At 37.0% G+C, this 13,832-nt stretch overlaps 2 protein-coding genes and 1 pseudogene across 12 annotated transcripts in view; 2 read left to right on the top strand and 1 right to left on the bottom strand.

Moving 5' to 3' along the window:
* ALMS1 (ALMS1 centrosome and basal body associated protein) overlaps window positions 1-13,832 on the bottom strand; it is a 249,532-nt gene that overhangs the window by 63,955 nt on the left and 171,745 nt on the right. For 6 of the 10 annotated variants that reach the window (XM_082642966.1, XM_082642970.1, XM_082642969.1 and 3 more), the window contains 2 exons: window positions 5,192-5,329; window positions 2,011-2,181 (listed from right to left, as the gene is read on the bottom strand). In XM_082642966.1, the coding sequence (XP_082499092.1) occupies window positions 2,011-2,181; window positions 5,192-5,329 (309 nt within the window). Of the gene's footprint in view, window positions 1-2,010; window positions 2,182-5,191; window positions 5,330-11,458; window positions 13,725-13,832 lie in introns of those variants that run through there. The other 4 variants (XR_014295936.1, XM_082642968.1, XR_014295937.1 and 1 more) reach the window with 3 other exon arrangements.
* On the top strand, window positions 3,590-4,152 carry LOC309815874 (large ribosomal subunit protein mL42-like). The gene is given in 2 exon segments (XM_082642975.1): window positions 3,590-3,903; window positions 3,906-4,152. Coding segments are annotated over 2 exon segments (426 nt in total). The 5' UTR covers window positions 3,590-3,677; the 3' UTR covers window positions 4,106-4,152.
* On the top strand, window positions 8,821-10,224 carry LOC309815872 (eIF5-mimic protein 2-like; annotated as a pseudogene). The gene has a single exon. The product of its transcript is annotated as an eIF5-mimic protein 2-like (transcript).

Here is a 13,832-nt window from a genome sequence, read left to right as displayed (position 1 = left end):
TGTTCACACTGTTGCACAACAGATCTCTAGAACATCTTCATCTTGCAACACTGAAACTCTATACCCAATAAATTCTCCCTCCTTTCTCTCCCCAGCCGTTGGCAGCCACTTTTCTACTTTGTTTCTATGATTTTCACTATTTCAGATACTTCATATAGGTGGAATATACAGTGTTTATCTTTTTGTGGCTGGCTTATTTCACTCAACACAAGGTCATTGAGATTCACCTATGTTATAGCATGTGACAGGATTTTCTTTTTTTAAGGCTGCATAACATTCTATTGTATATATATCACATTATATTTATCCATTCATCTGCTGATGGACATATCTTGATTATTGTGAGTAATGCTGCAATGAACATGGGTGTGCAGATATCTCTGAGATCCTGCTTTGAATTCCTTTGGATATACACCCAGAAGTGGGATTGCTATATCATATCGTCATTTTATTTTTAATTTTTTAGGAACCTCCATACTGTTTTCCATAATGGCTGTGCCATTTTATATTTCCACCAACAGTGCACAAGGGTTCCAATTTCTCTGCATCCTTGCCAACAAATGTTATTTTCTGTTATTTTGATAGTACCCATCCTAACAGGTGTGCAGTAGTATCTCATTGTGGTTTTGATTTGCATTTCTCTGATGATTAGTGATATTAAGCATCTTTTCATATACTTGTTGACCATTCATATATACTCCCTGGAGAACTGTCTATTCGAGTCCTTTACCCATTTTTAAATTGGGTTTCTTTGTTGTTGAGTTTTAGAAGTTCGATCACTTATCATGATTTGCAAATATTTTCTCCTATTCCACAGGTTGCCTTTTAACTCTGTTGATTGTGTCCTTTGAAGCAGAGTTTTAAATTCTGATATAGTATAATTTATTTATTTTTGCTTTTGTTGCCTATACTTTTGATGTCATATCCAAGAAATCATTGACAAATCCAATGTCATGAAGCTTTTCCCCCATGTTTTCTTCTAAGAGTTTTATAACTTTAGCTCTTCTGTTTGGATCTTTGATCCATTTTGAGTTAATTTTGTATATGGTAAAAGGTAATGGTCCAAATTAATTCTTTTGCATGTGGATATCCAGTTTTCCAATACCATTTGTTGAAGAGACTATTCTTTTCCCACTGTGTAGTCTTGGTGCCCTTATGGAAAACCATCCAATACATTCTTTTTTTTTTTTTTGGTGGGGGGGTACGTGGGCCTCTCACTGTTGTGGCCTCTCCTGTTGCGGAGCACAGGCTCCGGACACGCAGGCCCAGCGGCCATGGCTCACGGGCCCAGCCGCTCTGCGGCATAGGGGATCTTCCCGGAACGGGGCACGGACCCATGTCCCCTGCATCGGCAGGTGGACTCTCAACCACTGCGCCACCAGGGAAGCCCCATCTAATACATTCTGGACGTTAGCAGCTGCACAAGGACTATCTTCAAAATACAGTATCGATAGCTTCTTGACTCCTTTCTTTTCTTATCCGGATACTGTTCTATATTCCTCTAAGACATAAAGTTTGACAGCTAGGTAGTAACGGCTTGTGTCCTGTACACTTTTCTTTTATGTTATTAGAAAAAGGGGGCCATGTGTAAACATAAATAGATTTGATCTTGGGTCTTTTTTATTGTAATTTTTAAGAAGTTTGTATTGAGGTTCTTTCTGTCTTTGCCACAGTCATCTGGAATGCCTTAGCTTTCCCCTGTTTCAGTGTTGAGACATGATACTTCACTTCTAATACTATCAGCCTTGGGTATTTAATTGTAATTTTATTTCTAAATTGCCAGTACCTTTTCCCAGAAGTAACAATTATCTTACAAATAAATACATACATCCACACAGACAAAGAAGCACTGAAGTGATATGCATAACAAAGCAAAAAATTTAAAAATGGAAGTCTGTTTAAATTGTGAGACTATAGTCTCATCAGAATTAAGTGGAAACACGTAGACACAGGTGTTTGCGTATGTGTGCTCTCTCTCTCTCTCACATCCCCTACCCCACTCCCCATTACCTGCAGTACCTATTTGCAAGGATTTCTTCTCTTCGGGCCAGCCTTCCTTAGGAACTGTCCTCTTACTGTGAATCTCCTCTTTCTGTTTAGTGGCTGTAGTGTCTGGTAGACTATCAATCTTCATGTCTTGTAGTTGAGCTGACTGCTCTGAAGCAGCAGCAGCACTGGAACCTAAGAGAGGGAAATCAAGATTCAGACAGGAAGCTGACAAAAATTATTTCAAAATACCTCTCAAGCATCTACTAGTGTGAGAAGATAGTTATGCTGGATAAACAGTGAGATGGATGCAGGACAGGAATAAAGAAGCAGACGTAGAGAACAGACTTGAGGACACGGGGAGGGGGAAGGGTAAGCTGGGACGAGGTGAGAGAGTGGCACGGACTTATATACTACCAAATGTAAAATAGATAGTTAGTGGGAAGCAGCTGCATAGCACAGGGAGATCAGCTCAGTGCTGTGTGACCACATAGAGGGGTGGGATAGGTAGGGTGGGAGGGACATGAAAGAGGGAGGAGATATGGGGATATATGTATATGTATAGCTGATTCACTCTGTTATAAAGTAGAAACTAACACACCATTGTAAAGCAATTATACTCCAATAAAGATGTTTAAAACAAAAAAATTTGAGATGGAGGGCTTCCCTGGTGGCGCAGTGGTTGAGAGTCCGCCTGCCGATGCAGGGGACACGGGTTCGTGCCCCAGTCCGGGAAGATCCCACATGCCGCGGAGCGGCTGGGCCCGTGAGCCATGGCCGCTGAGCCTGTGTGTCCAGAGCCTGTGCTCCGCAACGGGAGAGGCCACAACAGTGAGAGGCCCGCGTATCGCAAAAAAAAAAACAAACAACTGAGATAGAAAGAGAAAAGCGTTTTGGGCAAAGGTGACTACATATGAAAAAATGTAATCAGGAAAGCAACTGAACATCTAAGAAACAGTGCAAGTATATAATTTATTATAGAAATTGTAAGGAAAAGAGAGAAAAATTAGCATTTGAAAAGTTCTTTGGGAGCCCATTCTACTGTTGTGAAAGACTAGGCTAAAAAAGTTTAGTTTTCATTCTTTTTTTTTTTTTTTTTTTTTGCGGTACACGGGCCTCTCACTGTTGTGGCCTCTCCCGTTGCGGAGAGCAGGCTCCAGAGGCGCAGGCTCAGCTGCCATGGCTCACGGGCCTAGCCGCTCCGTGGCATGTGGGATCTTCCCAGACCAGGGCACGAACCCGTGTCCCCTGCATCGGCAGGCGGACTCTCAACCACTGCACCACCAAGGAAGCCTTTTTTAAAAAAATAAATTTATTTGGTTGTATTGGGTGCTCATTGCTGTGCGCGGGCTTTCTCTAGTTGCGGCAAGCGGGGCTACTCTTCATTGTGGTGCACGGGCTTCTCATTGCGGTGGCTTCTCTTGTTGCGGAGCACAGGAGGGCTCAAACCCGTGTCCCCTGCATTGGGAGACAGATTCTTAACCATTGCACCACCAGCAAAGTCCTAGTTTTTATTTTCAAGGGCAATGAAAACTTTTTGATGAGATTAACATGATCAAAACTTTTTCTGAAGCATTTGTTTAAAAACAGCAAAAAAGGTGTCTCTAAGGACCCGGGTTGAGAAGCAGATTTTAAAAGCAGTTTCTCTTCAAATCATCTTTCATACCACCTGATAAGCATCTTGATTCACCATGGCATTGGCAGCAGTAAAATGGGCTATATCAAGCAGAACTATCTTGAAACATTTATTTCCAATTCAAAATGGAGCCTTATATTGTGTTTGTCATAAAACTACGTATTCTTCTCTTCCAGATGACTATAATTGCAAAGTAGAGCTTGCTTTGACATCTCATGGCAGAACAATAGTATGCTATCACCCTTCTGTGGACATTCCGTATGAACACACAAAACCTATCCCTCGCCAGATCCTGTGCAGAATAATGAAGAAACACATGATCTAGTGCTGAAAACCAGATTAGAAGAAAAAGGTGAATACTTAGAGCAAGGACCCATGATAGAACAACTTAGCAAAATGTTCTTTACTACTAAGCACCATTGGTATCCTCGCAGACAGTATCACAGATGTCGTAGGAAACTGAATCCTCCAAAAGACAGGTGATATTGAGGTTTTCAGGAATCAAAGAGAAATGTTATCCTGCGTCTCATTTGCCATTTGAGAAAATACAATTGGGTATATTCACTGTTATATAGTAAAATAATAAAATATCTTCTCATATAAAAAAAACAGCAAAAAAGCGAGTAAACTTTCAAATACAATATTTGCCCAGAATACAATATAACTTCTGAAAAGGAAGCAATACACAAAAAAAGAGAAGTGGCTAATTATACTCCAAAATATGTTTCTATTTATACTTGTGGCAGACTACCAGCTGTCCTGTGAAATCCACTGTCCTTTTCCTCTAAAATAGAACCTGACTTAGCTGGGCATACCATAATAGAGATTATATTTCCCAGCCTCCCTGGCCACATAGGTTGGTGTGACCATGTGAGTAAGTCTGGCCAATAGGATGGAAGGGGAATGGTACATTTAACTTTTGAGAAGTATTTAAAAGAAGAAATACACATTTTTTCCTTTTTTTTCCTTTTTGCTGGCTGGAATACGTGTCTGATAACTACAGCATGAGAATGGAGGCTAAAATGTTGAAGCAACAGGAGAGAAAGAGCTTTGTTCCCTGATACTCTTTTCTGTCTTCTTTAAGCCAATGTCATTTTGTTTTTGTTTTCATCTCTCAGAGCCGAAACTATCCTAAACTAAACACACTTTTACAGGCATTTTTAATCAGCACAGTCCTACCGAAGTAAATTAACTGGGTAGGTAGTTAGGAAGTAAACAAGCTAAATTCCTGAAGAACAAAGGCCTATGTAAAAAAAATTTATTAGAGAATTAGCATCTCATGGCAACAAATGTTTTTATCAGTAGAGTTTTTAAAAGTCCATTATGTGAATTTCTGGCAATGAGATTAATTTGTGTATAATATTCATAAAGTTCTCCAAAAATATCTCAAAGGGCTTTAAAAATGTTAGTTTTACCTGCCAGTGTATACCAAAAGTTGCTGCTAACATCCTATTTCACATATGAACAAGATGGAGGGTTGAAGAGAGCAAGAATATATAATACTTTTCTATTTATATTCATTTTAGAAGGTCAGAATAAAACAATAGGCAGATAATTCAGTTCCACTACCTGTAGTGTCTTTCTGCAAGGATTCTTTTTCTTCAGATAGAGCAGCCTCGGTCACTGCCCTTTTACTGTAGATCTCCTTTTTCTGGTTTTTGTCTGAGAGGTCCTCATCCCCAGTGATCAGAACTTGAGCTTGAGCATCTGGAATAATGAAGTCATTTGATCCCAGGGAGAAGGAAAAGATAATACAAGCAAGTAATCCACCCCCTCTACCCCAAACAAAAACAAAAACAAAAACCTCTTTATTATATATTAGGAAAAAAAGCATCTCTTAGGCTCAACCATATAAAAGCTGTGACAGTTTTAAGGACTTTATAACATATGACAGTTTTGGGGGGTTTGGAAAATTTTCCATATTTTTCTGTGTACAATCACTTTAAACAAAATCTGTTCTTTGCTGATTTGATGCAACAGTTAAAAAAAAAAATCCAGATCAGGTATCTTTCAAAGTAGAAAAGTACATCAGAACAAACCTATTCAAAATTTTTGTCACTTAGGGGGCAAATTCTGATATTTCATATAATCCTAGAAAAGCATCTATAGCATCTAGATTTTATATATAGTATTTATATAATTTTTAAAAATCTCCTGAGGTTAAATTTGTCTAATGCTTTCTATTTTCTTTCTGTTTTTCTTGGTCATACTTGCTAGAGACTTATCTACCTTATTGGTCTTTTAAAATCAGCTTTTTTTTTTTTTTTTTTTTGGCGGTACACGGGCCTCTCACTGTTGTGGCCTCTCCCATTGCGGAGCACAGTCTCTGGACGCGCAGGCTCAGTGAACATGGCTCACGGACCCAGCCGCTCCACGGCATGTGGGATCTTCCCGGACCAGTGTCCTCTGCATCGGCAGGCGGACTCTCAACGACTGCACCACCAGAGAAGTCCTCTTTTCTTTTTTATTGTATGAGAAAACGCCAAGTGCAAAATAATAATGTTGGTAAATAAATTAAAAATCACCCATACAACAACTAGGATACAGTTATCAAGCAGTTAATATGGTTATGTTTTTTACAATGGATTGACAAGAGATTCATCTCCTATCTCTAAGAATGAATATTTTTCAACAAAGCAGTCAGAAAGGCAATAGAGATTACTAAAAACAACATAATGAACACCAATGTGTCTACTATAGAGCTTAAGAAATAAAACATTAGATATAATGATATAATGATAATGATACCCCGTGTAAAGTCTCAATACCATTCTCTTTTCAGCAGCAACCTTAAGCTCAATTTAGACTTCGTCAATCTCAAGGATGTTCTTGAACTTTTTACTATACAGTGCTGCATGTATTAGTCAACAATGTACTGGATTGTTTTGCATGTCTTTAAACTTTATATAAAGGGTATAATAATCTGTGTACCTTTAAGTAACTTGCCTTTTACACTCAGTATTACGATTGGGGGATTTACTCATAGTGACTCTAATTAACTCATTCTCAGTGTTATGTAGCATTCTATGGAATTAATATATCAATTTTCACCTATTGGTAAACTTTAGGCTATTTCTAATTTTTTAATATTGAAAAGCATTACAATGAACATTACTATAAATTTCTTTGTAGGTTGTATGAGTTTCAAATACCTTCTCTCAGTCTGTGTCTTGTCTTTGAATTATTTATGATGTCTTCTGGTGCACAAAATTTTCCGTTTTAATAATACCACTTATTTTCTTTTTCCTTCATAGTCTGTGCTTTGTGTGTCTTATTTAAGAAATCATTCTTTCATGGTCAAAGGACAGTCATCTAAATTCTAAAAGCTTAAAGTTTTCCTTTTTACATTTAATATCATTTGGACTACACTTTTGTTTAATGTGCAGCAGGGATCTGATTTTATTTTTTCTTACATATATAATCAATGGCCCAAACACTACTGAATAGATCACCCTTTCTCCAGGATTGTTATGTCATCTGTATCATATATTAGTTTCCACATTCATGGGTGTGTTTCTGGGTCAACACGTTGTTCCACTTTTCTTTGTTTATTCCTTTGCAAGTGAGGTCTTAAATATATATATTTTATATATATATAAATTATATACAAATTTTATATATGTGTATATATATATATATATGTATGTGTATATATATATATATATATATATATATATATACACACACACACACACACACACACACAAAGTTTTTTGATGTCTGGTATGGCAAGTTCCCTTACCTTATTCTTTAAAAATACTTCTTGATTTTCCAAAAAATTTTGGAATCAGCCTGTCAAGTTCCATGAAAAAATCTACTGGAATTTTGAGTAGCGATTCACTGAATTTATTTAAGCTTTCCTTAATATATTTCAATGAAGCTTTATCATTTTCTCTACATTAGTTTTGCATGTCCTTTGTTAGATTCATTTCTAAGTACTTATTTTTTGTTGTTTTTTAAAAAAGTATCTTAAAAAAATCTTTTGCGGTCTTCCCTGGTGGCGCAGTGGTTGAGAGTCCGCCTGCCGATGCAGGGGACACGGGTTCGTGCCCTGGTCCGGGAAGATCCCGCATGCCGCGGAACGGCTGGACCGGTGAGCCATGGTCGCTGAGCCTGCACATCCAGAGCCTGTGCTCCACAACGGGAGAGGCCACAACAGTGAGAGGCCTGCGTACCGCAAAAAAAAAAAAAAAATCTTTTGCATTATGTATCAGAAGACATGTATCAAAAAATGCACAGAGAACTCAGTGAATTGTTAAAAAGTAAACACGTACCCAGGTTTAAAAAAAAAAAAATCTGCCTAGAACCCTATATGCTCTCCCCTCATTCTTTCTATCTCCCCCAGGCTGAGCATAACACCCCATTTTAAATTCGACAAATTACTTATATTTCTGAACTTTATATAAATGGAATAATACAGCACATAGCCTTTATGTCTTGCTTTCTCCTCTTACATTATATTTGTAAGATTCGTTAAGTGTTAAAACATATATTTGTCTTTTACTCAGTCTCATTTACTGGTTACTATTCAACAGTGTTAATATGGTACAACTCACTCATACTACTGGAAAAATAATGGCATAATAAATATAAAAATAATGGCATCTGGGTAATTGCCAGTTTGGAGCTATTACAAAAACTGCTGTAAAGAATATTCATGTGGCAGAGGACACACCGCTGCAGTTGCCGCCACCTCTGGGATTTCTGGTTCTTTTCTCTTCGCCTTAAATTCGGGTGTCTTTTATGAATAATCAAAAGCAGCAAAAGGCAACGCTATCAGGCCAGCGTTTTAAGCCAGAAAGAGGGCATCCCTGGTGGCGCAGTGGTTGGGAGTCCGCCTGCCGATGCAGGGGACACGGGTTTGTGTCCCAGTCCGGGAGGATCCCACATGCCGCGGAGCGGCTAGGCCCGTGAGCCATGGCCACTGGGCCTGCGCGTCCGGAGGCTGTGCTCCGCGACGGCAGAGGCCACAGCGGTGAGAGGCCCGCGTACCGCAAAAAAAAAAAAAAAAAAAAAAAAAAAAACACAGAAAAAGATGAAAAAGAGAGGTTTGACCCTACTCAGTTTCAAAACTGCATTATTCAAGGCTTAACTGAAACTGGTACTGATTTGGAAGCAGTAGCGAAATTTCTTGATGCTTCCGGAGCAAAACTTGATTACCACCGATATGCAGAAACATTCTTTGACATTCTGGTGGCCGGTGGAATGCTGGCCCCAGGTGGTACACTGGCAGATGACATGATGCGTACAGATGTGTGGTCGCACCACAAGAAGACCTAGAGACCATGCAAGCATTTGCTCAGGTTTTTAACAAGTTAATCAGGTGCTACAAATACCTGGAGAAAGGTTTGAAGATGAAGTTAAAAAGCTGCTGCTGTTCTTAAAGGGTTTTTCAGAGTCGGAGAGGAACAAGCTGGCTATGTTGACTGGTGTTCTTCTGGCTAATGGAACACTTAATGCATCCATTCTTAATAGCCTTTATAATGAGAATTTGGTTAAAGAAGGGGTTTCAGCAGCTTTTGCTGTAAAGCTCTTTAAATCATGGATAAATGAAAAAGATATCAATGCAGTAGCTCCAAGTCTTCGGAAAGTGAGCATGGATAACAGACTGATGGAACTTTTTCCTGCCAATAAACAAAGCGTTGAACACTTCACAAAGTATTTTACTGAGGCAGGCTTGAAAGAGCTTTCACAGTATGTTTGGAATCAGCAAACCATAGGAGCTCGTAAGGAACTCCAGAAAGAACTTCAACAGGTGTCCCGTGGTGATCCATTTAAGGATATAATTTTGTATGTCAAGGAGGAGATGAAAAAAAACAACATCCCAGAATTAGCTGTCATCGGAATAGTATGGTCCAGTGTAATGAGCACCGTGGAATGGAACAAAAAAGAGGAGCTTGTAGCAGAGCAAGCCATCAAGCACTTGAAGCAATACAGCCCTCTACTTGCTGCCTTTACAACTCAAGGTCAGTCTGAGCTGATTCTGTTACTGAAGATTCAGGAGTACTGCTATGACAACATTCATTTCATGAAAGCCTTCCAGAAAATAGTGGTGCTTTTTTATAAAGCTGAAGTTCTGAGTGAAGAACCCATTCTCAAGTGGTATAAAGATGCACATGTTGCCAAGGGGAAAAGTGTCTTCCTTGAGCAAATGAAAAAGTTTGTAGAGTGGCTCAAAAATGTTGAAGAAGAATCTGAGTCTGAAGCTGAAGAAGGTGACGAATTTGAAACTACACCCTCAGTAAAGCAAACAGGAGTTGTAGATAAAATGTCATGTCTCATGTGTCCTGGTTCTTACATCTTCCTACCTCCCTATATCAAGCATGATATAAGGGCTTTCATGGCAAATTTTATTTGAACTGTTTCTATGGTTACTGGAAATGTTGGACTTAGTTTCTGAAACCATGTTTTAAGTAGCTACAGGAGCTATAGATTTGAATTTAATGTTGCATTAGTCTTTTCAGTTATCTTCTACCTCCTGTATTTTCTACTGTAATAATGTAATTTAAGGCCTTCCACAATGAACAGTTCACTTTTTCCCTGGGTTTTCTATATAAACAGTTTTCAAGATATGATTTGGTTAAAAATAATGTTATAAAAATTCTGTTTGCAAATTAAACTGTAAAAGTAAAAAAAAAAAATATTCATGTGTGTCTCGGTGCTCATGCAAATCCTTTTCTGTGGAGTATATAGTTAGGAACAGAATTGCTCTGTTATGCTTTTGTGTAACTTAGTAGATAATGGCAAATTGCTTTCCAAGGTCACTCTACCAATTTACATTCTTACCAGCAGTGAATAAGTACTGTTTGTTCTATATTCTTACCAACACAGTATTAACTTTTTCATTTCAGTCATTTTAATGGGTATGCAGAGATATCTTATTGTGGTCTTAATTTGCAATTCCCTGTTGATGAATTAAGTTGAATATTTTGCATATGTTCATTGGCTATTGGACAGTCTTTTATAAAAAGTACCTATTCAAGTCTTCTGTCCTTTTTAAAAATTGGACTAACTTTTTCATATTGATTTGTATGAGTTCTTTTTATATTCTGGATAGAAGTCCTTTATGAGATATGTATTGCAAATATCTTCCCCACTCTGTGGCTTGCCTTTTACTCTCTTATTTGGTGTTTAATTAATAGAATCCCTTAATTTAATGTGGCATATTTGTCAGTTTTTTCTTTTATGGCTACTATTTTTTGGGGGTAGGGATCCAATTTAATAAATGTTTTCCCATTCCAAGATTGTGAGGACATACTCCTCTGTATTTTCTTGCAGAAGACTGACCTATCCATCTATCTATGCCTTTCATATTTAAATCTAAAGTATATGGAATTGATTTTGGTGTACAGTGTAATGTAGGGGGGTCATAGTTCTTTTTTATCCCTAACATCCAATTTACCTAACATCATTTTACTGAAAAGATCATCTTTTCCCCCACCATATTGCAGTGGTACCTTTATTGTAAATCAGGTGTCCATATATGTGAATCTGGAGTATTCTCTTCTATGGTCAGCCTGTTTATTCTTGTGCCAACATCACACTGTCTTAATTACTAGTTTTATAATAAGTTTTGATACTTGGTAGTGTAAATCTTCCAGATTCTTTTTCGATTTTTTATTATTTGTATTTAAGGGTGTAACATTACCCCTAATCACTTTGGCTACCTTCTATACATTTTGATAGCAGAATTTTATTATTATTTAGTTTTAAATATATTGTAACTTCCAGTATGACTTTAACTTCTGAGTTACTTAGAATTACATTTTTAAATTTTCAAATACATGTTTATTATATTAGTATATATATATAATATTTACATATTAGGTATATTAGTTTCCTAGGGCTGCCACAATAAATTACTACAAACTGAGCGGCTTAAAACAAAATAAATTTATTCTCCCACAGATCTGGAGTCTATAAATTGAAATCAAAGTGTCAGCAGGAACATGGTCTCTCAAAAGTCTATCTGGGAGAATCTTTCCTTGTCTCTTCCAGCTTCTAGTGACCCCTAGTGCTCCCTGGCTTTGGACAGAATAATTCCAATCTCTGCTCCTGTCTTCATGTGGCCTCCTCTCCTCTTTTTATAAGTACACTAATCATTGGATTTAAGGCCCACCCTACATCCAGGATGATATAACCTAGAGATCTTTAACTAATGACATCTGCAAAGACCCTATTTCCAAACAACATCACATTCTGAAGTTTCCTGTGGACCTGAATTTTGGGGAGATTACTACTTAACCCATAAAACAGATTTTTGTTTCATTTTGTTATTCCATGTTTTTATTGTTGAGTTCTAATTTAGCTACACTGTAGTCAAAGAAGCTGTTCTGTTTGAACATCAATTCTTCAAAACCAACAGCTTCATCAATTTTTCTAAGTGTTCCGTGTGTTCTTTAAAAAATGAAAAGTTCTCTATAGTAAGTCAAACTTTTAAATTCCATTTTAAAATCTTGTCTACTTTAATTTTCTTTCCTGGTCTCTCAGTTTCTGATAGATATGTATTGTTGGGTTTACCTATATTTTCCTGTCATTTTTCCTGCATACAAGTTTGAGTAAAAGAAAATAAACTCAAATTTTATCTTATTGGTATATTTGAGCCTTTTGTTATTACACGGTAAACTCATAATATATATTAATATTTTTTGGCCTGGAATTTTATTTTGTCAATATTAACATTGCTCATTAGCTTTATTTTAGTTAGTATTTGCCAAATATATCATTTTCTATCTCTTCCATGTTTTGGGAGGTAAGGCAAAATAAACTGTAATCTAATCAAAAGAACATAGACAAATGGTTTTGAAAGTCAAATAGTTCCAGTAAACTTGTAACAGAAATCAACAGTTTTCAAAAACCACCGATTTATTTAGCCATTTCTTCTAGTATCACTATCCTTGCTTCCCAATAACATGCCTTTATATTGCTGTATCCTTTTTAGTTCCAGAAATTATTTTTTTATTTCCTTTTATGATCAATATGGATTTACCTTTTATAGAACTTTCCTGTCACACCCATATTCCCTCAATATATCTTCTGAAAAGTTTTAGCCCTATATTAATGTTCACTGTTTATATATTATGTAAGTTGTAGTCATGATGATTAAATCAATATTCAGTGATTGTGTTATGTTTCTATTATTCACAGTTAAACCAACTAGTATACTGTAATCACATTTATTTTCTTTTACAAAGTTTTGCTTTTACTGAGGAGTTAATAATTGCCTATTTTTGCATTTGCTATGTTTCTATATACCAATCCCTACATCATCCTCATAAATGTAAATAGAATTGAAAATCTCTTCTAAATACAGTCAACTACATAAGGTATTCTATCAACTGGACCTTTTTCTTAGTCCTCAATCTGAACTTGTTCTAGATCTTCTGTACCACTGCTGCAATGGCAATTCCTTTCCCCTCTCTTCTATGTTGGCCCCATTTCCTCCATCCCATGTTTTCCTTTAAAAAAAATTAAATCTACTCCTTCGTTTTATTTAGTGAAATAATTTTCCCTCAGAATTTCAAGGCATTACTCCTTTGGTTTCTAGTTCCATGTATTATTTTTGAAAAGCTTAATGTCAGTCTAATTTGCATTTCTTTATATGGTACCTGCTGTCTTTCTGGAAGCTTTCAGAATCTCCTTCCTTGCCAGTGTTTCAAAATTTCAAGGTCATGTGCCTTGGTGTGGATTTTTATGTACATGACAGTTCCTATTAACATGGAAATTCATATCCTTCAGTTTTGGAATTTGTTCCTATACTAGTCCTTTGAGTTTTTCTTTTCTATCTTCTCTATTATCTCCACGGAACACCTGTTTTTTGATGTTGTCCCTCTGGGGCCAATCTTGATTTTTTTTTCCTTTTCCCTTCTTTTCATGTTCTGTTTCCTAACAGATTTTCTCACTTTTATATTCCAATCCTTCTACTGAGATTTTTACTTCTGATATATTTAATGGGCTCACTTAGCTATTATACAAAAGTCACTATTCAATTTTCCCCAGCAGGTACCTTCCCTCTATTCTTCTTAATCCTTTAAAGTGAGAGGCTCTGAGGCTGGGCTTCTCCAACGGTGAAATAGGAGGACTTTTCCTTAGGATGTAAAGTCTGGAAATAGACCAACAATAATAGTAGCAGTAGACCCACATAACACGTGGGAGGTTATAGGGGTCCCTCAGTGAACAAAGCCCAACTTTATTTCACACACATCATCCT

The sequence above is a fragment of the Mesoplodon mirus genome (genome assembly GCF_964341445.2).
Source record: "Mesoplodon mirus genome assembly, chromosome: 14".
Taxonomy (NCBI): Eukaryota; Metazoa; Chordata; class Mammalia; order Artiodactyla; family Ziphiidae; genus Mesoplodon; species Mesoplodon mirus.
This window is presented reverse-complemented; position numbering and strand designations above follow the sequence as displayed.